This window comes from Liolophura sinensis, chromosome 9 (assembly GCF_032854445.1).
Source record: "Liolophura sinensis isolate JHLJ2023 chromosome 9, CUHK_Ljap_v2, whole genome shotgun sequence".
In the NCBI taxonomy this organism is placed as follows: domain Eukaryota; kingdom Metazoa; phylum Mollusca; class Polyplacophora; order Chitonida; family Chitonidae; genus Liolophura; species Liolophura sinensis.
The window spans coordinates 29,801,557-29,827,576 of NC_088303.1; the positions used below are offsets into that span (position 1 = coordinate 29,801,557).

Here is a 26,020-nt window from a genome sequence, read left to right on the forward strand (position 1 = left end):
TGTTAATTACTGCAGTATCCTGTAACATTCAGTTTGGAGACTACTAGTTTATGTAATACGGATTTACCAGGTGTTTTTTTTGTGTTAAAAATGTTGATAAGATAATCTTGGCTGCATGCTGACAGCCCCAAAACAGTGATATATAAGGATGAATAAACTCCAGTAGTTGTGTACAAGGTGTAACTGCAAAATTGTATTTGCAGACATATCTGTACAAACATCGCAGCTGTTTTGTGGACTTGAGCCTGAGGTACATGTATACCAAGTCAATATTGTCTCTTACTGAAGAGGAAGAGATGTTATAGTCACCTGTCAGTCTCAAACGATCATTGATTAACCTATTGGTTTTACCTGGATTGAGGAGTTGGATGTGCAAACAGAACACTGGAGAAGACATGCATTCAAGTGCAGCCATACCATACCTGCGTACCAATATATTCTAATCTTTTGACGGAAAAACTGTTATGGTTTTTAAAATGTCTCTTAAAATAAACTGTAGATTTGCTAAGACGTAAAATCTTGCTCTATCTAATATCACATAGTCATTATATTATTTTTCTGGGACTGCTATTTTAAAACTATTTTCTATGTAACACAGATCAAAAAATAAAATTTTTCCAGAAGATGATTACTCTACAACAGGTAATCTCTCCCAAAAGAAACAAGGTATTCGTAGAACACCGGTAGCTCACCTGATTGAACAGTTAGAAAAACTGCATGATATTCAAGTCATGTGATACCTTCAAATATTGACCTCTGAACCTAAATAAAGTAGAATGATTGACGCTGTCGTACACAGATATTACTCTCTAATTAGATAGTGTCAAGATCTTGCCATTAAATCAACAAGAAAGGCCATTAATTATTATTATTATTCTACCACAACTATGACTGTTTATTGTATGTGCAAGAATTGCAGAGCAGTGACTTTGTATGTTATGCAGATATGAAACGAGCAACAACTGCATCTTAAAATAAAGAGTTGACAAGGCGCCGAGTGACGTGTTGATTTTTTTTCCAGAATGTACTGTTCCGAGTTGTTTCTCTTACACAAACGTGTTTGTAGTAATGTAACAACTATTATTTTTCAAGAATCCTGCAGTGTCATTTCGAACAAATAACCGTTAAGACCCGTTACATTACAATTAGCGTCAATGAATGCTCTTTTGTGCCACATTTATTCGAAGAGTTGAAAATAGTATATCACATGATTGATCTTTTAGTGACGGTGTTACATGAAGTTTCAGTGCAACAGCATGAGAGCTTTTAGCCGGTTGGAGTCCATTCAGTTGTACACTGGGTGTGTAAGATAATGGACAGTGGCCCTGACAAGGAATCAGTATTCTTAACACAATAAAGCACAACTTGTCTGTTGTTTGTCAGTGGATTTTTTATGGGTCATCATTCTACAAAAGCCGTTTATCACATGACATTAGAATTTATACTCTTACTTTGTATACATACACCCTCCAGGACTGCCAGTCAATTCTTCATAGCAAAGCAGTTAACTGAAACACCTTTAGTTGGCGAACTGCCAGAAGTAATGAGAAAATAGGTTGTATTTCTTTCGTAATGTGACAGCCACCGATTCTTAACTGTTTTTGATGTCACTCTGCTATTATATACAGGTTCTGTGTATGTTTGCATTGTAGGTGGTGCCTGATTGGCTACCTGCTTACCATGGGTGGCCTCTGCAATCCCATAATCAACACCACCACCGATGGCAACTGATCCCTCTCACAATACATCACCGTGAATACTTTGTACAGGTGAGCTAAAAATTTAGTAACTTTGACAGGTCACTATATAAGTATGCAATCTACCTACAAAGTAACAGCTTACTACGTAAAATGTCACCGACTAAGGGCTCAATACTTGATGAATCCCATCACCATTGGCACGCAGCCAGAGTAAAAAGTCTGTGAAATTAACTTGACCGTCAAACAGTGCAAGCCATTGAAAACGCGAGACACACTACAGATACTTCTGATACACATCACATTTTGCAGATAGAACGTCAACGGTTGGTAATCTCCTCATTTAATGCTGCTTTCATTAATATTTTGGCCATGCTTGTGCTGAGACCCCACCCAGTTCAAAATTCTGACCAATACTTAACCTATCCCATTTCACTGGACACTACTCTTAATTTTATTTGGTTGTTTGTTTGCTGTTTTATGCTGTTCTCAAGAATATTTCACTCGTGCGACAGTAGACACCATTATGGTGAGAGGAAACTGGCTTGGGGAAACCAACAACTATCTGCAGGTTGTTGCCAGACCTTCCCAAGTAGGACCATAGATGAGCCGGACTCCGAACGCTATTAAAAATAACAATGTTATTTCTTTTGATGTGTCTGCAGGGGTCATTTCCATTGTACACCAGGACTCCCTGGCAAAGTGGTCAACAGAGTTGTTCAAATCACTGGAATCATTTAATGCCATTTAACTTAATCATGGTAATGTTCTGAGGCTTGACCCCAGGAAGCGAGTCAGGTGGATTTACTTTTGACACAAACTGAAACCTTCGTATTTTGCCTCTCTGAAGCATTATGATTGTGTAATACAAAATAGCAAGGCATTCAGAGAATTCTGGTAGCTCGTCTGATTTGTAAAACTGCATCATTTTCAAGTGATATGATCCATCCAAATGTTGACCTCTAAACCAAAGTAGAAATGACAGACACTGTCATACACAGACATTATGCTCTAATTATATAGTGCTAAGATCTTGCCATTAAATCAATAAGAAAGGCCAAAATTACTTTACTGCCACAACTATCACTGTTTATCGTATGCGTAAGGATTGCAGAGCAGTGACTTCATATGTTCTCGAGTTTGTAAATCATTTAGCTCGAAAAAGAAACTGTGGGGAGCATCAGTCCACAATCCACAACTTAACCACAGAGGTCTTTGATATTCAAATCGTGAACTGCATCTGGCAATCCATGTAATATGGAAAGCTACTGCAACCCTGTGAACAGCTGAACAAACTGTTGAGCTATGAGTTAAAAAGACTTCCTTGGTCTTTGATATGCAAACTGCCACTGATGATTGGCTAGCCCTGTACTATGGATGACCACTGCCACCCTATGATTGGCCAAAAACTTTAACCAAACTGGACACCGACAGCATCGGATTCCAATCTCTCAATACCTCTCCTCACTTCATCAGGCGAGCTGACGAAGTAAGTGTTTTCATCTCAAAAACACGGCCACTGTCACACATTACGCAGTGAAATTGAATAGGACATTTAAAAATCCCAGTCAAATTATCAAAAAAGAAAGACAATGTACGTAAAAGCAGATATAATTTAATACATGAAAATCAATTTTTTCAGCATGAAGAAAAAAAAAGTATAAACAGTTTGATATGATATGAGAATCATAATCTAATGCAATCAACCATTTAATTAGCGTAATGTCTTACATTAATTGTTATAAAACAGAGGTTCTCCTGCCCTATAGAGCTTGACATTGTATTTCTACAAATTGGGTAAAAGTACCAAACATGGTTAAATTGTTCAAATAAAACCATCAGGAATAAAGCATCACTTTATGACAATTTAAAATGACAACAGATACAAGCTATCTGTTAAACTACTACCATTCTCCATGAGTTTGAGAGGTACTGATGCCGTTTTGCTGTCTAGTTTGAGACATCAAACATTTTATGTTGATGTTCATTGCAAATCCTGGATATACAGAAATGTCTGTAAACTCTGCCGAAACCACAGCGCACAGTTTAATAGAGGGCCCTCTTTACATCATCCTGCACCAAGTAACTCTGTCATTGATACTTTGTGGGTAAAATTTGACCACACAGCTGTGGGGCGGGATGACCAATAAGTGTCCCCCTAACTCCATTTCCTTATGGATCTTAAACACTTTTAAAGCAGTACCATGTTTCTGGTATTCAACAGGGAGTTATATTATTTTATGGAGGATTCAGTCATTCCTGGCAAACCACGCTGTCAAACAATGAAGGCAACACCTTGTCACTAATCAGCTGCCAATGGTCATCTTTCTGACCAATCACAATCCCTTTGACATCATAATCAGAAAACAACAACTGTTTTGATTGGTCATGAGTTCTCTTGCCCACCCTCCTTCTCCATGGTTGCAATGTCTATCTTCAGCTGGTTAATATTTTCCTTACACTGCTTCAGTCGCTCATTCAGTTCTGAGATCTCATATCGTATCTTACTTTTTGCAGACAAAATGGAGTTCAGGGTTTTTTCACGCTTTTCTTCAACTGCAATAAAAGTGAGTGTACATATCATTATACATGAGCAGGAGAAACGAGATTTTTTAAAATACAAATGTCCGAACTAAAACAATGGGCACTTGTTGAATCCTCATCCAAAGTGAACATGATTTCCAGGTTTGTAGACAAAACATAGGATCTAAACCAAGAGTTCATGTTGGTACAGTCTGGTTTCAGGTATCATTTTGTATTAGTCCACACCACTGGTATCCACAGGTTATCTAACTAGATTTTCAGTAGTACTTTACTATTAACTTCTATATATAAGACATTTCTCACTTTTAATGCACAACTTTGGTAATTTGGTAACAAGGTTATCACAGAACTCACCTGTTGGAGACACATGAATGCAAAACTTCAGCTCAATATACAACGTACTGAAATCGTGAATTTGGTAACTTAAAGTAATTAAATTGCAAAGAGAGCATCAGTGATGGAACATCCTCTTGTGTCATTGTGCTTTATACGCATGTAAAACTTCAGGTCAATACATGCTGTACTTTTTGAGATACCACCCCTAACATTTGTTTAACGTAGCTTTCCCCGTTGTTGGATGCCAACGCTCAGGTTAAGACATAAACTACTTTGTACAGGTCAGCTGATAATTCAGCGTCAAGGGCTGTAAATCTGACTTCCATATAAACAGTACTTACAGTCTGTGTCATGTTTGTGAGCTCCCAAGGTCAAAGGTCGTGGATTGGACAATAGCTGGTGAATCATGGCTGTTGGGTCCTGGAAAATCTGGGTGGATCAAGGGCAAGAACTCTTACTGGCAGAAGACAACATGCTACCATTTTAGAGCACTTCATGTTCGTGTTTCTAAACTGCAAACAAGTTATCTAATTTCAATCTATTTATACCAGACTAGATCACTAAGTATTTGAAAACTGGTGTTATACCATGTACAAATATCAACTGTCTGTTTTGTGATTGACAGAGAATGTTTTTTAATACGCTGTGCACTATTCCACTTGGTTACATATATTCAACACAACTCTTAAATGCTAAACACACATGCACTTAGACCTATCCCATTACAAATGCACATTAATTAGGCTGTATTAACCTCTGTAGAGAATACATCGGACTCAAAAACCATGACAATGCATAACTCCCTCCTTCTCACCCCTCATCAACCAAATGAAAAGGTTAAAATCTTATCTGATATATACACAGCACTCTTCGTTAACACTCAAAAACATCACACGTCATTGATAAGAAGCAAGATAAAACTCACCAATTCTTCATACACCTCTGATACCAGGGATTTTTTCCCCAGCATTATGTCAGTCTCACTCTGGAACAGCTTCAGCAGATGATACAGCGTCACCTGCAAAGAGATCATGTCAAATAGTCAAATTTAACATGGCTGCCAGGATTAACTCCAGTACACACAAAAATACGTGATACGTCTTTAGCAAAGTTTTATAAAATAGATGGAGCATAGAGAAATCAGCTCTGCCATATTAAAACATCAGATTATGGCTCAAATCTTATTTTCCCACTTCAGGAAGTCTACATGAATTTTATTGAAAGCTGCATGTAATTAATGAAGTTAGAAAAAGTGGCATTCAAATTTAATTTACTCACTGGTCTTTCATTTGGATCATTAAAGTAGATTTTGATGATAATCTCGAATTCTCCCCATCCTGTTTCTGTAACTTCATAGGGAGGGCGAACAACAACTGTCAAGACGAAGCAACATTTGTGGTCCATTTTTGAAGATTACAGCGGTGAAAGATGGTCACATGAAACGTTCAAGGTCATGTGACCCCAAAAAGTTGTGTCACAGCTTCCATTTTGTATGTACTCACATGACATTTCCATAGACACTGATTGGTTGATGTAGATGACAACAATCTCATAAGATCCAGATTGCCCACCAATGAGCAAAATCTTGTGCCTGGCTCATTTGTTTCTGGACTTTTTGTTGCCCAAAGTTAAACAAACTGAATCTCTGTATCAAGTGTTCCAGATTCAGGAATTATTATTGTGGTTACCCGTGCACAAATAAATTTCGTGGATTTTTGATGTTTGGATCAAGAAATCTTGTTTTCAAGAACAAATGTTGTCCGTATGCGCTGGGTTTTAGCCTAGACATTTGCAAAGGTAGTGATACAAACAATATGACTGTACCAGCTACCTACATGTATAAATGTGCAGCCAGTCCAATCTGGACCATTATACACATCTGACAAAGGCTGTCCCCCTGTTTGTATACTAGCAAACAAGTCTAGTGATGGAGCAAGGAAGAGACCTGCTGGCCTCTTTATTTTACAAAATTTCTTTATCATATCAAACTGTTGCCTTTATACAGACATGAATGGGGTACCGGCAGATTTTGCTCTCACAAAAGGTTTACCCACTGTCCAGTATCAATGAAATGATGTAATACGTCTCAATTCGGACTTCTGCCGAATATCCCAATATTGCAGAAGTAATAAGCACAAATAATGTACAGGTTAAATTTTCATACTATTAGAAACATGCACTTCGACACCTGAAGAAAACCCACAAATTAATAATTATGCACGCCTTCTAATTTTAGTCAATCCATCATACTCCCAAAAATAACGCCCCTGAGACTCCTAAGTCTGGGTGCGCTAGTTAGACACATTTAACAAAAGTAAAAGTTTAGGGAGAGTGAATTTAGATGTACAAATCACTGTCCATGTCATTTGCAAGGGTGTGACACACCTGCTCAAGTTGTCAGATCAGATGATTACATTCATGGATATGAGGATGGATATTAATGTTGTTGGATATTGATGCATTAATGTTGTTTGACAAGAGAGATTCCGGGATAAACAACATTAAAGGAGAAGAAAACTTAAAAACATGACACTATAGGCTGAAAAGAGCACATTTTTTCCCCCCTCCAGTGGTGCCTGCTGTTTAATTTTGCGATTTTTCCTCGCCATACACGTAAAGCCTGAAAACGGCAAAGCTGGCATAAATCGCCAGCTCCATGGGGTCCTCCATCTTCAACACTCTGTAATTTATGCTGGAGGCGTTTATACTCTCAGCCAATGAGAGTCGTTAAAACTGCCGGCTTGTTCGTGTAAACTTGGAACCAACATTCCGGCTTCCCGATCGTTACCTTCCGGGAAGAAAATTTCTACTGGAAATGTACGAACTGCACTTCTGCAGTTTCCGACGGCAATTCTCCTCATAACACAGAAGACTTCAGGACTAGTTCTGCAAAATGGAGTCGCCCACAGCGGATTTTGACTTTATTTATAATTTATCAGCTTGAGGTACATTTTAGAATTTTTTTTTATGGCATGCACCTGTGAGGAAATACATACTCTTTTCATTGGTACTTGATTGATATTTAAATTTTCTTCTGCTTAAATGTTGTTTGACAAGAGGGATTCCAGGATGAACAACATTAAGACACAAACCAGCTGTAATCTACTCATTCTTTTGTAAGTTTACATCTTCAAACCACTAGAAAACTAGAACAAACCTCGATTTGGGTTGGCATAACTTTCATGAAGTTTGAAGTTCACTTTCTTGACATAAGCGGACATGTCCTGCAGAAATCCAAACAAAATGATGTTAGTTCAATTATGGATGTACATTATGTTAGATTAAGCAGGAAAATTCAGACAGTTTGTTGAAAGACAGGTCTAGTATCCTGCATGATCGATGTTTATCACTATATTGATAAAAAAATAACTTTTCCCAAACTGTAGAAGTGAGTTTAATGAGCAGAACGTAAAAAAAACGTAGTGACAGTGTAACCCATTGGTCTTTGGAAATTAACTTAAAAAATTATGCCACATGACATACAGATTCCACTGACTAGTTTAATGTAACTTATAAGTAGTGTGACTTCGACAAACAAAAGGCTCATTTTGACTCAATTTTTGTTTTTTTTTTTTTGACTGGTGTCTTACGCCGTACTCAAGAATATTTCACTTATACGACGGCGGTCAGCATTATGGTGGGTGGAACCGGGCAGAGCCCGGGGGAACCCATGACCATCCGCAGGTTGCTCTCAGACCTTCCCACATACGGCTGGAGAGGAAGACAGCATGAGCTGGTCTTGAACTCACAGCGACCGCATTGGTGAGAGGCTTCTGGGTAAATACGCTGCGCTAGCGCGCTAACCGACTGACCCACAAAGGCCCCCATTTTGACTCACTGTTTCAGCACTGATTTACAGACTTACAGACTTACAAATGCTTTTTGCCATTAAGATCTGACATGCAACGATTGCTCAGGGCCCTTGTCATAGGCAAACAAACATGTATGCCAGTGGTTGGGAATTGAGGACCTTACCATTGAGCCATGTGCCGCATGGAATTCCATATTAAAACGAAAGAGTACAGTAGAGTTACCTCGTTTCTGAAGGGCTTGACATAAACTGTCCACTGGTGGGTGTGACCATCTTCCTCACGTTTCTTGCCAAAGTACCGAGCTATGTTTCCAAACACAATAGGCTTGATAATAGTCAATCCCTACAAATGTAAAACACACAACCACTTTTCTGTATACTGACCTTATGTGAAAGAATCAAACACACACACACAAAAAACAAACAAACAAAAATTAAATTTTAAAATCAAAGATTGCCAGGAGCTTTTATGAAGTTCCAGACTGAAAAGAGGTTATTATCATGTTATACATCAGATAAAGGCCATCATTAAAACATGCTTTGTTGGGGTAAGTAGGGTAACCCCACCATTTCAGATAAAAATAGTCAGTCAGCAGAGATTTTTCTTTTCTTTTATCATTCTAGCTAATGAAAAGAATAGGGATTTTTAAGAAATTACCGCAGGCAAAAAAAAAACAACGCACTAAATACATGAACTTTACTGAGAGGCCCTTCTTTCGAGAGTCGGTTAAGTTACAACCAATAAAGATATTTTTAATGATGGCCCAACCTACAATTTGAAGCGACCAACACAATACTAATGCTAGAAGCCTGATCGGCGTTTCAGGGGCTTCGCGACTTCATGCAGGTATTGGCGAGACAGGTGAGGACTATCGCTCACTAATATAGATAACAGACATTATTTTATGGCAGTTGCTAGATTGATTACATTTTCGTCTGTCAACTCGAGTGTTGTTGGCACCTAACGTAAAATCACGCCTTTTAGCTGCAGTAGTTTGCCAGAACCCTCACCTTTCTCACCGATATCTGCATGAACGCCTGAGACCCTGGAAATGCAGGTTGGGCTTATTCATGAAATCTCATAACCGTTAACTGATGTCTTATGAATAACGTACAGTGTATATAAGGATCAGCCTGTTCCAGCAATTGAGCAATTGAGGCCTAGTGTAATTGAAGGCTATATATATATATATATATATATATATATATATATATATATATATAGTCTGTATATATTGCCCGAACTGTAAAAAGACGATGCCTAAAGACTAAAATCAATTTCTACCGGATACTTACGTAGCAATATTACAAAGCCACGAATATTAACATCCCCAATTGCAGTGGATCATCACCATTCAGTGAACGTTCCATGTGCTAGATATTTTGTTCTTGACAATCATGCATATGACTGTCAAGGTTAAATTCACAGTTTCGAACAAGTGTTCCTCGCAAGAAGCAGGAGGTGATAAATAAAATGGAGCTACTTGGACGAAATATTGATATTTTCATGAAATTCAAGCAAGGGTATAAAACTTGACCAAGTGTGGACTTAAAGTTACAACAGCTACGCAGCCCAGCATGAACCGTACATAAACATTCACCTTTGTCAAATTTCTCTGATACTCTGTAGTAAAAGACATGCTGATATGACATGCGCATTTGAATCCCGGACATCACAAGTGACATTTTGTGAGCAGAAGAATCCATGTGGTACCAATCAATCCTGCTTAACTAATACCATATGAGCCTCCGAAACAGAAGAGTGTCAAAGACAGTTTTGGCACGTGGCTTTCAACTTTCTTATTGCGTTGAAAATTGACTTCATTTTCCTTCATATTCATTACAATAAAAACAAAAACTAGCAGGGTGGTGACAGAATTGCCTTTTGGTATTTGTTGTTTACTGGAGCTTTGAAAACTGAATTCAGCAGGTTGTCAATCACCTGTCAAGACAAAACCGATTTGTTGCCAAGTCTCATGATCGAGAATGGCTTCACAAAATATTCACTCTTTTCAGTGAACAATTCAAATATCTGCACAATTTTCCCTCCCCTAAAGCATCGCCTGATAGACTTTAAGTGGTGGAGTACCTTGTACTGAATCCCATCCTTCTGTGTGAAGTAAAATAACACACATAGTGTGTCATTTTAGTGTAAGAATATATTCTACTATGCAAACAAATATGAAGTTCAAATTATTGCCATCTATATTGTCTGCTGTGTAGTGAACTATTGTAACCATCCTCACTGTTTATACAATTCAACCGCAAATTGTCTGAAAAAAAAAATTATGGCCGCTAGACAGTTTCAGACTAGGGGCCAATTGGCTCCTAAGCAAATTTGCACATCCGGGAAAATCATTCATGAGATGAAAGATAACATGGTATAGCTCTTTGAGGAAAATGAACAACTTTGGATGATATTTTGAGAACTACGAATGACACAGTTCAAGTAGACTGACTGTTGGTTGAGAAATATTCAAATACGTCATATTCATGGTTGCTCAACGATAATCAGGGTCAAGCAAGTTTGTCTCAAAGGTCTGAAACAGGTATTGGCCCAAATTACCACTTCACCTATCTCTAGCTGGTCAGATCCACATGGTAACATATCTCCTTCCAACTGCCACACGAAATCTTGCAATGAAAATCCAATAAAGTATGGCTTCACGCCTAAAATTTCTGCAGGCCATACTGTCGCCAGCTCTGATGGTGGTTGAGCAATCATGAATATGGCATATCCGAATATTTCTCAACCAAAAGTCAGCGTACTCGGACTATGGCTGATAATAACTGGAAATTATACTATGTTAGACAGCCGAACAATCTGCGGGAGATTTTAAGCTCAGGATGCTGACATGAGGCAGAATGACGTCAACTCATTGAGGGAACAGCATTTCTGAATGAATAGTGGGAAGGCTCACTGACTAGCCAAAAGCATCAACCTACATGTAGTGTTTACAACTGCCAAAAGCTGGCTCTTCAATGAATTGACGATCCTCTAACACGTTACAGCAACCGCAACTTTAAAATTTCCAGTTACTTCACTACTTCATATGTATGCAAATACAGCAGGATGACGTAAAATCGGTCTTTACTTTCATTCTCCCGCCGGAGTCTGGTCCGAAGTCGGCCATTTTTATTCCTTCGGGAACGGCTCTGAACATACTAGACGGACAAAGTCCTGAAAAGGAAACAAATAGAAGGGTAAGTCCACACAATGGTGGTCTATGAAATAGTGAACAAGCTCCGATCAGGGAAGTACGTCTGGTGACTTGAAAATCTGTGGAAATACTGATTTCTTACCGGGGGAAAATTGGCTCCCGCATGTTGTTGAACGAGCGGAAGTTGTTATCACGTGACTGTTCATTCTCCACGATTGTCTACGTGGTAGAGTCGGCTCGTGGAGAGTCGTCAATGTGGGAACAGAGGCAGGCAGATTCGATTTTCACGGTCAGCGCAAGTATTTTTTCACTTGTCGAATCATATTTCCGTCAGAGTGAGCCCAGTTTGAGATAAGAAGCGTTGGTGTAAATTTGAAAGCCGACTGTTTCCCATTGTGTTGCTGTTAAGAGGTAAGTTTGTTTCTCCAAATGTGCCAGACAGCACATGTTGGGAACACTGAAAATTCAGTGTGTAGATTAAAGCAGACGAAGGCAGACAAGGGTACGACAGATCTGTCAGTATCGTGTGTAATGATAGATCAGGGTAAAGTTGCGCTAACAGTTGCAGTTTTGGCACAAAGTTTGCCTGCCAGATTATGAAGGGTTATCTTGTTCAGGATATATTGCAGACAACTGAGGTAAGGTCATGCTATTAATTAAGTACCCGGTACACATGTTGCAGCTATTTCAGCACAGCATGTACCGTAGGTTATGTGCGTCTGACACCAGAAGTATAACAGCGCAGTGCTTGTTTTTTAAATATTTTTTTTATACAGTTGAGAGTAAAACTGCAAGTTGAATCATTGTCAGATGATGGTTAGGTCGTAAGATATTATTGTTTTGTTTCAACTGGAAAATCAGATTAAGACATATTCGACATGTCAGATTATTCTTTAATGTTGGATTGGTGACTATGATGTTAGGTGGGAGGGAGTGTTCGACGCACAGTGGAGATGCTTGTCTGTAAATTGTGGCACATACTTTTCTCATTTTTCAGTAGCAATATTAGGCTTTGATTTGGGTGATTACCTGAAGTTTGTTTGGGACACCATGTAAGTTTTCTTCCACAAATGGACAAACAGGTAGACATTTATAGGTTGTTTGCTCTTTTGGTGAAAATGTATGTGTCACATGCATGGGAAAGGCTTTTGTTTTATAAAATTGGGCACTCCTATTCCCATCATTCATGACACTGACCGCAGTAAGTCACATTCGCAGTTCAGGATGCACGCCACTACATTCGCCACAACAGAGCAGCCGTTGTCAAATGGGGAGGCGGCATATTTTTTACTTCCACCTCGTGGCACTAGTGGGGAACAGGACCTTAAGTCATTGTTATGTCAAACATGAATTGTAGCGTAATATCTACAGCATTACAATGTATCAGTTTATATTGTAAGGTCATGCAGGTTTTAATGTGACGTCATCATGGCGAGAGAGAGAAGGGAATATCTGACGTCAATGAAATGACGTCACTGTCCTGCAACAGTAAAATGGCAACATTGCAAAGTAACACTTTCTACTTGACATTTTCAGTTTTCCCATTGTTTTAACTATAAGTTACTGCGAATTTAGATAAGATTTCTGTTGTAGAATTTCAATGAAACAGGCATTTAATGTAATAATCATGCAACCACGGCGTGTATTGCATGCGAAAATGCGAAAGAGACCTATTGTGTGAGTGAAATATTCTTAAACACTAATTAGTGATCAATCTGTCTGTTAGTAAATCAGTCTTCTAATGTGTAACAATAACAATAATTCAAAAAGGAGTTTTGTCAAATTCATAAAAAGAAATTGGGCATACGATGTCATCACATATTTATGTGTCAAGATAACAGATGATAAGAAATAAAATATAACATTCAACTGTCATTGTATTTTATGCTTCAGTTTCGTAGCGGTGCCTTCTATGATGAAAACAGTGCTGATCTAGTTATTGTGGACATCAGAGAAAGCACCTCGGCTCGAACATGTGTTTCATTATTTTTACTGTATTTTATAAAAGAAAACAGAAACAGAACTAAAAAAAAAGATATCCCTTGTATGTGAGAAAGTCGGAGCAAAATTTGTATTCTTCAGTTGTAATAAATGTTAAAAAAATTATGTCATAAGATTTTTTATTAATTTTAAGCATTGTCCGGTGAGATGCCGTCTTCTTATTCCCATAAACCTTCGGCATCCCTAATGAATTTTGCACTGACCTGGATATTTGTTATTAAGAAATAAACTGACTAAACACTAAAATGAATGACAGAAAATGTATTTTGGGGAGATGTTTGCAGTTTGGCATGTGACGATATGCTACTGTGTGACATAATTTGTGATACGTTGAATATTACAAGGGATGTAAATCAACTGATTTTACGTCTGTTGTGGTCTGTAAATGATGCAGACCTTCAACACTACAGGTAGTGAATGGCGTTTCACCTACACATAACTAAATCATTGTAAATGATTTCATGCAGAAGTTTCATGTTACCATACATCTACGTCACCTCATGGAGTGAATGGGTAAAGGTCATGTCACAGCTTAGGCAGTGCAATCTGATACAAACGTGTTTGATTGGATAAAATTCTCAAGATGACTGCTTCGACTCACGCCAGCCAGTTTTGCAGTATTGTCATTTTGTTTACGTGTTATTCAGTGAAATTTCATTAAAATAATAATATACAATACTTCCAGAAAGCCTAGGTATCCTGCTTTCAGTTGAAATATCTTTAAAGACAGGTGCTGTCTTGTCCTTAAAGAACAGGATCCAGCTGAATTTTTTCCAATAACAACAAGCAGAATCTACATTGAGCTGACAGTGGAAAATGTTTTTTATATTCCATGCTTTATTGTGTTATTTTTGTTTATTTGTCATTGATTTGTACCGTAAATGATATTATTAACATGTGGGCAGAAAATGGAACTGGCAATTACACACTGGCTAGTGCTCAGAATGGGAGGTTGTTAGCTAGCTGTCTAAAGCCCAGGAGACAATAACTGCAACTACAATGGATTTTTTCAGCTGCAATTTTCTCTAAACACTGCTCTTTGATCAAGTGCACACAAAACAGCACTGTGAATAGTGAAAATGAACATAGTGAAAACTAAAAGGAACATTCTAAGCTTACATGATATGGCATTTGTTTCGTCTAGTGAAAACTGGGTATTAGCAGTGCATGAAAATTGAAACATTATCGAAATAACCAACCGGGGGGGAGGGTTTAGTAATGCATATGCTGTGTATACAAGTCACAGAACACTTTGCATGCAGTAGTACACAGGAATATGCATGAAGTTCACATAATTTTAAAATTATTCATGTACATGTAGATCCCTAGGCAATGAGGGTCAATTCAGGCGTAAAATAATTCATAACACTATCAGGATACCAGAGATTTAAGAATTCTCTATTTAAGGTACTATTAATTTGTGATCATATGACATACATTTTAATTGTTGCACTATCCATATCAGGGCATTGAATTCTGAGCTGTTGGCATCATATCTATTGTCAGTCTATCCATATGAATGAGATGCTCACAAGGTAGAACACTGCAGTGTCAAAGAAAATTTTATACTTTATTGACATGTCACAAAGAGGTAATCCGATTCAGTGAATGTTTTCATTAAGTTTAGAATGTTAAGCATGGATTGTTCATTTACATGTACAGTAGATATACCTTGATACACATTTGTAAAATAGTGATATACATTAGTGCAGCTCTGAGTGTTTAAGGCCAAAATTGTTCATGTACAATATATGTATGTTTAGCGTAATAAACAGCAGTAAAACTGAAAGTATCGTTTATACCATGAGTGGGATGGGCCTACATTTTTTCTGTACAGTTTGTCAAGTGTGTACACAATTATCCATGTACAGCTGTATGCCTTAAGCCAGGTGTAGATCGACCTTTCTACTGGGAACAAGTGGGTTTTTGCTGATCGGAAGCAAGTGGGAGCATCTGATTGGGCAATAGTTTTACTCAGTCTACACAGGCTTTCAATCACAAACTGTTGCTGGAAGTTGAAAATGTTTTCTGCTGCCAGATGGATTCGGTTGTCTCCTGTTGCTTCAAGTTCTCTTTGCATGCGACCTTGTCAGTTTCTATACCTTTGAAATATTACAGCTCAATACTTGTTTGTGTGTTGTTTCCTTTTCAAGAAGTCCTAGTGTTATTCATAAGCTGTTTAATTATCAAATTAAATCCAGTTTTTGACAGCTGTGGTTCATTTATAGAGTGTTCTCTACCTTTCTTTGAATACGATATGTACAGCGTAAAGGCATACAGGCAGAAAGCCCTAAAGTTTTCTGAACTGAGTCATCCCTTTTTGTAGAGAAGACTGTATTTACTTAGGCACTGCTTTCCTGCTATGATTGTGTAGCTCATGGATTTATACAGTGATGTGCACTTAGCCCTAGGACGCTGCCTATCCCATAATGTGTCAACAAGGTTAACCATCAGAGCATAATCTGCAGATTTTGGGAATGGGCCTGTGGGCTCACAAATTATAGCATGCATATTTATTTATTTATTGGTGCTCAGTGCAGTATTCAAATATATTTCGCTTAATATATGACAGCAACCAGAAATTTAGGGGGAGAAAACCAGGCAGAGCCTAGGGGAAACCCATGACTATCTGCAGGTTTCTGACAGACCTTCCGACGTAAGGCCAAATTGCATATTGAAGTTAATTAAAATCACACCTTCATTTCTCCTATTTATTTACCAACTGTACAAACAATAAAAAGTGCATACATGAAAAGTCTGTATTTTGGGAAATTAGCCCCCAAATAGCCCCAGGTGGATCATAGGTAGGTGAGGCCCTGAGCATGTCTTATTTTGTGGTGAGGGGGCCTCAGTGGCTGAGGGGGTGAGCACACCGGCACGGCGCAATGACCCAAGAGCCTCCCACCAATGTGATCGCTTTGAGTTCAAGTCAAACTCATGATGACTTCCACTCTGGCCGTACATGGGAATGTCTGACAGCAACCTGCGGTTGGTCATGGGTTTCCTCTGGGCTCTGCCTGGTTTCCTCCAGCCATAATGCTGGCCGCCATGCAATAAGTGAAATATTCTTGTGTGCGGCATAAAACACCAATCAAATAAATAAATAAATAAAGAAAGAAATGTTTGATGAAGGCATCTCAAGGTACATTGTATGTCATGTTTTTGCTAGGAAAGTAGACTTTCTGGATTGTCCAGTTTAGTAGTGCACTTATCAAACTGGCTATAAATTTAAGCTCATGTGGCTTAAATTGGTGAAAATGAACAGCATGATGACATAAAACAGTAGGGCAACAATCGGGTTCATGTACGTATTACTGTATGATATCCCAACATGTCTATGTACATGTATGTGCAATATACATGTTCCAGATGTATCAATCTATCCAGTTTTTTATCTGTTTGATTGGGTTTTATGCCATTCTGAGGAATATTTCACTTATACGACGATGGCCAGCGCAATGCTGAGAGGAAACTGGGCAGGGCTCAGTGGAAACCCATGACCATTCACAGGTTGCTGGTAGACCTTCCTTCATACAGCCGGAGAGGAAGCTAGCAAGAACTGGACTTACACAGTATTGAACCGCATTGGTGAGATGCTCTTGGATCATTGTGCCGCACTGGCATGCTAGCTACCTTGGTCCTCAAGCATCAGATGTAGACATTGGACATGTACATTCTGTAAAACAGGTTGGAAGTTAAAGGTCACGTGACCACCCTTTTGTGCCAGAAACAGTGGCCGCCCACTGTTAAAGCATTGAGGAAAAGGTAACTTTTTGCCACTTCGCTAGCGACCAGTAAGGCCTAGTTGTGCAAAATAACTTCACGAAACCTTTGCAGAAAGACTCAGACTATCTGGAAAGCTGAAAATTATACAAATCCAGCAGATTCAAGATGGCTGACATCGATTCAGAAGTAGGCATTTTCCTATGCAATAACAGGAGGACCATGTTTTATTCACCCGCTCCATTTGTTACTAAGCAGATCACGTGGTCTCTAGTTTCCGATCCGTCCTACAGAATATACATGTAGAAATAGAGGGGGCTGGTGTGGAAAAGCTTCTAATTCAGAATCGTCTTACTTGAAGAATGGGCCGTATTAAGTTATCAGATCAGGTGAGTAGGCAGGCAAATGGGTGGTCAGGCTAGCCGATAAAGATGTTTGAAAGCTCCATTATCCTGATAAATGTGTTAGTGGGAAATTACAATTGGGGACTCTATACTGCCTGTGGTTATAAGACATACAGTATAATGGAGAGTATAATGTGTTGAAAGGTGACTACATGTACCATGTAGTGGATTTTGATGTAGACAGTCAACAACTGGATACATTTGATATAGGATTGGGTGATGCCCATAAGTGTTGACCAAAAGTCTGGATTCTCTAAAATTCTATGTTCAGTTCCATGAATTCTAGTTTTTTTTGTACAGGATGCCGAGAGAAAATTAATGCTATTGTTTTTTAATAGTACTTCCGAAACTACAAATTTGTATGTCAGTAGCAAACATATATATGTCTATAATCATTAAGAAATATTCACTCCTGTTTTATATTTCTGCTTTCACAGTGTAAAGTGGACTCCTAGATCTATGTACCTAATGACTCCTTGTCATGTCGACATATAAAAATTGTTAAGTACGATGTAAAACCTCGTATTTAATACACATCTATGTCAGTATGAAAGTTACATCCATATACAAGGTTACTGGTGGGAGACCTTGAGAGGGATTCCTAGACTCAGAAGGCAGGTCCTAAATGAAGAGATGGCTTTCAGATATTGAAGATTTCCCTAGGTCGAACTCCAGATCAAGCACCTTTTTTTTTTCTTTGTTCGTGTAAATGTTGGCTTTAGAAAAACAAAAAACAGAAGACTCATTTTCTGTTTTTACCTGTAATGCCTAAGATGGTTATCACGTATAGAATAAAAATGCTGAGCAGTTTGATTGGAATGATGCATCTGGTTTGAGAAAACTAATTATGGTTTCGCCTCCTTGACAAGTAATTGAGAAGGGTAACGCGATTACCTCGTTGTGCAAGACATGCAAGTGCTCTGATTGGAGGACCTTTAACGCGAAAACAGGTGGCAATTTAATTTGCCATTGTGATCTCAGTAAGGCTGACACTCAGAGCTGTAATCCTATTTTGTTTGGCTGTTTCCTCGACTCGGGCAGAAAAATTAAGTGGGCGTAAACTTGCCTAATTCCAAGTGAATTAGGCAACCTGTCACTTTGAGTTGCAGCTAATATTGTCAATCCATCTTCAAGGCAGTTCTTGTTCGGAAACTTTCCATTTTGTACCAGGCCAGTAAAGGTTAGACGGATTAACATGTTCATATTTTAGTACAGTTCAGCTTATGTCTTTATTTTATGCTTTTAAGAGAACGTGAAAATCCCATTTGAAGGAAGTATTTACCAGGTTATTGATTTTCATAAACATGGATATGACATCAAACTAATTTTCTGCTAGAAATTTACTTGTTCATTAACTATCTTCAAAGAAGTTCAGAACTGTATATAATTTGTTTTTTGAAGAACGTGATGTTAATGTGGGTGTAATATTGAGTTTTGTTCCATGTTGGTCTTCATTATTTAGAACCGGAACATTTGAAATGAGAAGGAACAGTTGTTGCGTTTTTGTTTACCGGGCACACAAATGCTTCAAATTCAGACATAATGCCTGCGGGTGTATTGCTGTGAACTGCTCTGCCAGTAAAACGGTCGTCAAGCTGAAGGAAATGGCTATCAACCATTCAATTACAGATCTAACTAGGCTTTGCAGACCTATCAAACGCTTGCATTAACTGGTCTCGATCGAGCCTGTAATACCTTTATTTACACCCCATTGGGCTTTGGAAGATCAGTTATGGCTAGTCCCGTTCTTCCAGTGTCACCATAGTGTACATGTGTATGTATGTACACAACTGTAAATGTTTGAACACATGACTCTCACTGTAAGATTTATGTTAAAGGAGAAGAAACTTTAAATATCAAACAGATGCCATTGAAAAGAGTATGCATTTCCTCGCAGGTGCATGCCATAAAAACAATTCTAATATGTACCTCAAGTTGATAAATTATAAATGAAAGTCAGTGCCAAAATCCGCTGTGGGCGACTTCATTTTGCCTAAGAACTAGTCCTGAAGTCTTCTGTGTTAGGAGGAGAATTGCCGTCGGAAACCGCCGATGTGCAGTTCGTACATTTCAGGTAGAACTCTTCTTCCCAGAAGGTAGCGAACAGTACAGTTCATTTTTCGATCAGGAAACTGGAATGTTGGACGTAGGTTCTGGGTTTACATGAACAAGCCAACAGTTTTAACGACTCTCATTGGCTGTTTGGCAACACACCTCTAGCATAAATTGCGAGGTGTTAAAGATGGAGGACGCGATGGACTCAGGGATTTATGCCAGCTTTTGCCTTTTTAGGCTTTACATGTATGGCAAGAAAAAATCGCAAAGTTATGCAACAAGCACTATCAGATAGAAAAAAAGTTTTCAGCCTATTGTGTCATTGTTTTCAGTTTTCTTTCCTTTAAATGGGTCATCTTATAGTACATTGACACACAGCTATGGAGACACTACTCTTGTACTACTGTGCATATGTAGGTAAGTGGTGTAAAGATGTATGTGTCCAACAAACATTTACATACCAAACTGGATGTCCCAGGTAAATAATCGCAAGGCCAATTCCCAAAAGACGTTCAACACAAACCACCAGAACTAAGACAGTATACAGAAAATTTACATTTGGTTTTATTTTGATCGAAGTTTTAATATAGTACATTTACGTTGTATCATATAGGCTGTAGGTGGTTCTGCAGGAAGTTCATTTGAGATGAAATACAGGTGAAAATTTTTATACTCTGGGAGAAAATTTGTCAGATACTTGCCAAAGACTTAAAATGATTCATTCTAGATACTCCTCTTTCGATCCTACAACCATAAAACTCAGTGTGTTGGATGTGCGAAACGTTCTTGGGTATTGCGTTAAACACCAATCAAATAAATAAATTAAATTATTTCCTTACCCCATCCTCCTCACACACACACGCAACATCCCATCCTTTTCTTTGTACTACTACATTTATGTGTAGAGGCACATGCAGAATCAATGCAACAGTTGAGGTGGGCTGTGAACTGATGCCTGATATTGGGTTGACTTTAGATTATAGGATTGCCCCTTTGTTAATACCCAAGCAAAGTTTCAGGGGAAAATACAGTGTGGATGTTGATTTAGTAAACCCATAGCAGCCAGACTGGCACCCATTTTTCGTGATGCAATGTATTACTTTAGCTGTGTGGTATTATGTCTGTTTTGTGCATTGAATCCAGCTCCTGGTGCCATGGCTTCTCAGTAGCCTTTCTGACCCGTCCGGAAGTGACTTCATGTGCCATATTTCTGCAGCAAATGTTAGCAGACTTTGCCTCAGCAACAACATTTAAATGTGTAGTTGTATTCTAACCTTTAACTGCCATTTTCTTTGTTACTTGTTGGAGCGCTGTTGTTTTTTTTGTGTGTGTGTTTTTTAGCATATTGCATGTGTCGTTTATTTTCAGGTATCATAAATGTACAGAATTTCATGGTCACTTAGTCTTGCAAAGAAATTCCAGATATACACCTGATGGTATCTTGTTGTATCAGCTGAAAAAAAGAATAATTTAGCATTTTTAAAATGCCATTTTCACAAAGAATTTTAGAGCTGTATTAAGGATCTGAACAAATGCATTTAGAGTTCTGATTCTTCGTTTTTGAATGTAAAATTCTCTTCAGTGCCTGTAATAACAGGCTGTCTGTTCGCTAGTGATGTGTTATCACACCCTAGCTGTCTGCTTACTGGAATCCTTTGTACAGCACTGTTAATTTGCTTTTATGATGAAAAAATGTCTTCTAATTTAAAAACAAGATTTGTAAATTTCCAAAAAGTGCACTTTTACTGCATACCATTTTTAAGGACTTATGAAGTGATTATTTATCTTTTCTGAAATGAACCATCCCCAACATTTGACATGACTAAACGTTCACCAAGCAAAGATGTGTCACAGGTGTCTTGTTTTCTATGTCCCAGTGATGATATTGTTGATGATATTTTTGATGTGGTGTGAAGCACCTGTTGTTCTTATCAACGTATTGCTTGTATTAAAATCCATTGAAGAGTAACCAAGCCATAGTTCAGTTATTGCTGTCCTTTTCATATTTGGCTAAAAGGAGTGTTTCTCGTTGTGTAGAGTTTCAAATATTAATGATCTGGAATCTTATTTGACATTGTGTTTGAATTATTCAACAATGTTGGGAAGCAGAGGATTATGAAAATCTCAAAACTGAAATACTACATATACACTTAAGAAAAGAAACATAAGTGAATACATGTATTTCACTAGTTTAGCACAGTGATACAAGGTTTAGTATCAGCAAAGGACACTCAGTGAAAGAACACCCTTGGCAATTAAGATGATAAATGTGTTTTGAAAATTGTTGACCCTAGGGGACATTGACATGTACGCATAATATTGCCTGGTCAGCATTATCCCAAAGGAACATTGGGGCCATTTGGACGCGGAAATTTGCATTTTATCTGTGAAAATTTAATCTACAGATTGCTTTATGCCAATATATGAGCATATTTTTTCCTAGTATGCTAGCAATCAATAAATTGCCCTGATATGTTTTGAGCAGAGGCAGATCCAAGGCTAAAGCCTTGGATTTTAGGATGGAATGGAATTGGCTTTGGGTTAATGAAAGTAGTAAGGAAACAAAGTTTGGAGAAGGGCACATGCTATGGCAATGGGAGTTCGGTGCCCTTTGATGCCCAGATTGGCAGGTGCCCTCTTCAGTGATCGCTGTGGTGTAAGCACTGTATGTGTACTTGCCTTACTTAACACACTTCGCCACTCTGCCACGTTACGATCACAGGATTGATTGACAATAGATTTGTTCTGCGTCCCTCTCAGTTACTGTCCACTACATTTAAGGTTAATGACTACAAATTATAGGCAGCCTGTAGCATTTTTTCCCCCCTCCTGCTGAAGGGGCAATTCCTGCAGATTAGATTAGTGGAAGGGGCTAGCTATGTAAAGGGTGCCAGCGAGAGCCGCTGGGAAAATTTAGACGTGTTACTGTCATGTAAACAGTGGCTATCGCTGTGGTGTGGTGAAGGGAGTAGGGCATAGTGGTCTGTGTAATACATGGAGCTGTTATTTCCCGTGAGAGGTCAGCCTGTTACGTCTGTGCTCAGAGCAAGCCACAGCTGTCTACAAGCGCGGCAGATGCGAGCACCTATTGCTCTAATTGAACGGTAAATATCAGCAGGGCTTGATGTATAGGTTAACACAAAATTTGCCTCCAAATCTTCAGCTGAGTAAAAGGTTGTAAATGTATTTCAGGACAACAAGTGAAAAGTAATACATTGTACCTGTCAAGCTGATGGTGTTTGTGAGATGGATGTTCATGTGTCTGATTGGTCATCAGACTGACAGGACCAGCGGGCACTACTGGTGACCTTTACCCACGGCTTGATGGCATTTCTGTACACTGACCAGAGGGGCTCTGTGGCATCCTGTAATAGCCATTAAGTAATCATGCATCCAGGTCTTCCCATCAAGGTGTACTAGCTGCCATGATATTTCAGCACCTGACCTTATTCATACTGGAGGAATCAGAGAAATGATTATCATACAATATCATGTATCACCTGACCTGAGTATCACCAAAACAGTCTGTCGCATGCAGTGGTTTATGACGGCGTGAGCCATTAGAAGGTAGGTACTGGTAGGCATTGATCATGTGGTTATAGCTACATTAAGGCCAATGCTGTTCCCTTGTTTTCTTATTTTTACATGCTCATACATTCCACAGGTGCTTTCAGAGTCATAGTTTAAACATACAAGTGCCAAGTATGTTCACTGTCATTTAGATACTATTAGTATTATAACAAGCGGTGGTTATTTATGGTTTTTTTTATATTATTTTATGGCTGTATGATGCTGTACTTAAGAATCTTTCCACATATACAAGAGTGGCTAGCGTTATAGTGAGAGGAAAGTGGTAGAGCCTGTGAAAAACCCACGACCATCCGCAGGTTGCTGTCAGACTTTCCCATGTTTGACCTGAGAGGAATCCAGCATGAACTAAACCTAAACACACAGTGACTCTGTTGGTGACAGGTTCCCGAATCATTGTACTGCAGTAGCAGGCTAACGACTTGGCCATGGATGTCCCTGGTGTTATTGTAAATAAATAAAAAAACTCATATTAACGTGTGGTTTGCATAGTATTTGTGTATAGGTATGTGTTAAGGTGTGGTAGTTTCTTGGGAATCTGATTATGTCACCCACTTAATTCTCATCGTGTGTATATGGTGGAATTAACACCAGTTAAATAGGACATAAATATTTCATGCCCTTTTGATTACTCTTCGTCGGGGCCTCCGTGGCTCAGTCGGTTAAAGCGCCAGGGCAGCGTAATGACCCAGGAGTCTCTCACTAATGCGGTCGCTGTGAGTTCAAGTCCAGCTCATGCTGGCTTCCTCTCCGGCCGTACGTGGAAGGTCTGTCAGCAACGTGCGGATGGTCGTGGGTTTCCCCCGGGCTCTGCCCGGTTTCCACCCACCATAATGCTGGCCGCCGTCGTATAAGTGAAATATTCTTGAGTACGGCATAAAACACCAATCCAAAAAAAAAAAAAAAAAAAAAAAATGCTCTTCGTCATTGTCAGTTTGATATGCATTTCCGATCAAGGTCTTCTTGGGGTCACATGTCAGGTCTTCTATTAACTTCAGGTCACACATGTACATCTTTCTCAAGCCTGTATACAAGTACACCCGTACTGCCATGATTTATTATGCATTCATATGTAAGGTATATGTACATGTATGGCCTAGTGACTGAGTCCATGCTTTGTTCTCAACACCAAGTTATGTTCATATTGATTTCCATATGCAGTGCTTATGTAATTGCTAGGAATTAATACAATTTATGCAGTATACATAACCAAGTCTTTGCCCTGGAGTAACTGCTAGGAAGTGGAGTGCACTGACTGGCTATCTTGTAATGATGTCTGTAATAACAGGCTGTCTGCTTGGACTGAATTATTGAGTTGCCATCTGTCAGTGGTCTGCCAAGCTTGTGGTGAGAAACCCTGTACTGGCTACTTGTACTGTAATTCTTCAACTTTCTCTAATTTTTGCAAGGTGTTTGTTCAAGTATATCCTGAAGGCATTTTTCTGGGTAGACTGATAAATTTATACTTTTTGTGAAGCTTTGGAATTTGCCAATTCAAGCAGTGTAGTTTGTGTAAAAAATCAAATTAAAAATATATATAAAGTGCCCTGAAATTTGCCCTTTCACATGCAAAAAGAGTTATGAATTAGGGTACCTGCACATTACATATACCTGCCATCTGGTGGATCATGGTCTAGTATAAACAGTCTTATAAACTGCTAATACACTGTTGAACAAGTGGGCCCAGAAAGTCAATCTTGAGGTTAGCAGGGATTTTATTCTAGTAGGTTATGTGCATATCTGTAGTTAAATTAGGAATACACTGTCGAAGGTTAAAATACACCAATATTTACTTTTACCATTCGAATCCCGTTAATCTGTCTAAAGGTTGATATTTAGATTAGATTTTCTGTAGCATTGGCTACATGTACATTTTGAAATTTGGTTGTCTCTTTGTGGTTTGTCTCTCTTCATGCTGCCTACTTTTGTCTGGGTTCTTTGCATGACTTTTTCCCCAGGTTAAGCGGTGAACGTTTTTGCCTGTATGTGATAAATTTATGGTGTTTATATAGAACGATGTGTTTTCAGTTTTTCAATTGTTTTCACAGAACCAGCATCGCTGATGTCCTGCCATTCTTCTGTGTCCATTCACTTCCCTGTACAGAATTAAAGAATTGCAAGGTAAGATTTGACCTTTGACCCATTTGTTAATATTTGTGCGCTATGTTGTTGTATACATTTTGGTATTTTAGTATATTTCATAGGCAGTCTGATGATCTGAAAAATCAAATGTGTACTGTGTGAAACTGCTGTATTTCATTTTTGAAAGTTTGACATTTTCGGAAGCACATGAAGGCCCAAACTTCTCTCAGGTAAAGAGTTAATCAGAGTAATCTCGATGAATCAATCATAATCAGGCAAAATGTGTCACTTGAATAAATCTGAACTTCAGTTGAAATACTGTTAGAGTAAAGTTTCTTGTACTGGTACTGGGACGTTGTAGTGCTCATGTTTAGCTGGATCGCTCCTGCAGCTTACAGCTGCACATGTCACTCAGTCATGTTGGTATGGATTTGCCAAGGTTGCCTTGTAGTCATTTTAATTCAACCAAACCTCAGGTACAATATTACATTCTATGGGGAATTTCACTGAATTCATGGTTTACAGTCAGGCGTGCTCAAGTATCTGCTGGCAACTATGCCAGAAGAAATGCATGTGTTCTAAATGTAGAACAGTGTGATAGGAGGGTCTGCCGTGACT

General features: G+C 38.6%; 2 protein-coding genes across 2 annotated transcripts in view; one reads left to right on the forward strand and one right to left on the reverse strand.

Annotated features, from left to right (window-relative positions):
- Nucleotides 1-3,347: 3,347 nt before the first annotated feature.
- Nucleotides 3,348-11,733, reverse strand: LOC135475317 (YEATS domain-containing protein 4-like). Its single transcript, XM_064755166.1, has 8 exons — nucleotides 11,692-11,733; nucleotides 11,484-11,569; nucleotides 8,612-8,731; nucleotides 7,735-7,801; nucleotides 5,856-5,950; nucleotides 5,503-5,595; nucleotides 4,919-5,006; nucleotides 3,348-4,253 (listed from the first exon to the last, which is right to left on the reverse strand). The coding sequence occupies exons 2-8, from the start codon at nucleotides 11,550-11,552 to the stop codon at nucleotides 4,084-4,086; spliced, it is 702 nt and encodes a 233-aa protein (XP_064611236.1). The 5' UTR covers nucleotides 11,553-11,569; nucleotides 11,692-11,733; the 3' UTR covers nucleotides 3,348-4,083.
- A 78-nt stretch (nucleotides 11,734-11,811) lies between these two features.
- The window catches only part of LOC135475351 (putative N-acetylated-alpha-linked acidic dipeptidase), a 50,982-nt gene continuing 36,773 nt past the window's right edge, over nucleotides 11,812-26,020 (forward strand). The window contains exons 1-3 of the mRNA XM_064755211.1: nucleotides 11,812-11,960; nucleotides 22,925-23,299; nucleotides 25,369-25,441. The gene's annotated coding sequence lies outside the window, so the exon portion shown is untranslated. The remainder of the gene's footprint in view (nucleotides 11,961-22,924; nucleotides 23,300-25,368; nucleotides 25,442-26,020) is intronic.

What these genes read in the sequence shown, in the direction of transcription:
- LOC135475317 (XM_064755166.1), bottom strand. Translation starts at nt 11,552, where the DNA reads ATGTTCAGAGCCGTTCCCGAAGGAATAAAAATGGCCGACTTCGGACCA. An exon ending in ATGATCCAAATGAAAGACCA is followed by an intron (nt 5,596 to 5,855) that starts GTGAGTAAATTA and finishes ATCTCTTTGCAG; the next exon opens with GTGACGCTGTATCATCTGCT. An exon ending in TCACAAACATGACACAGACT is followed by an intron (nt 4,254 to 4,918) that starts GTAAGTACTGTT and finishes CTTTTATTGCAG; the next exon opens with TTGAAGAAAAGCGTGAAAAA.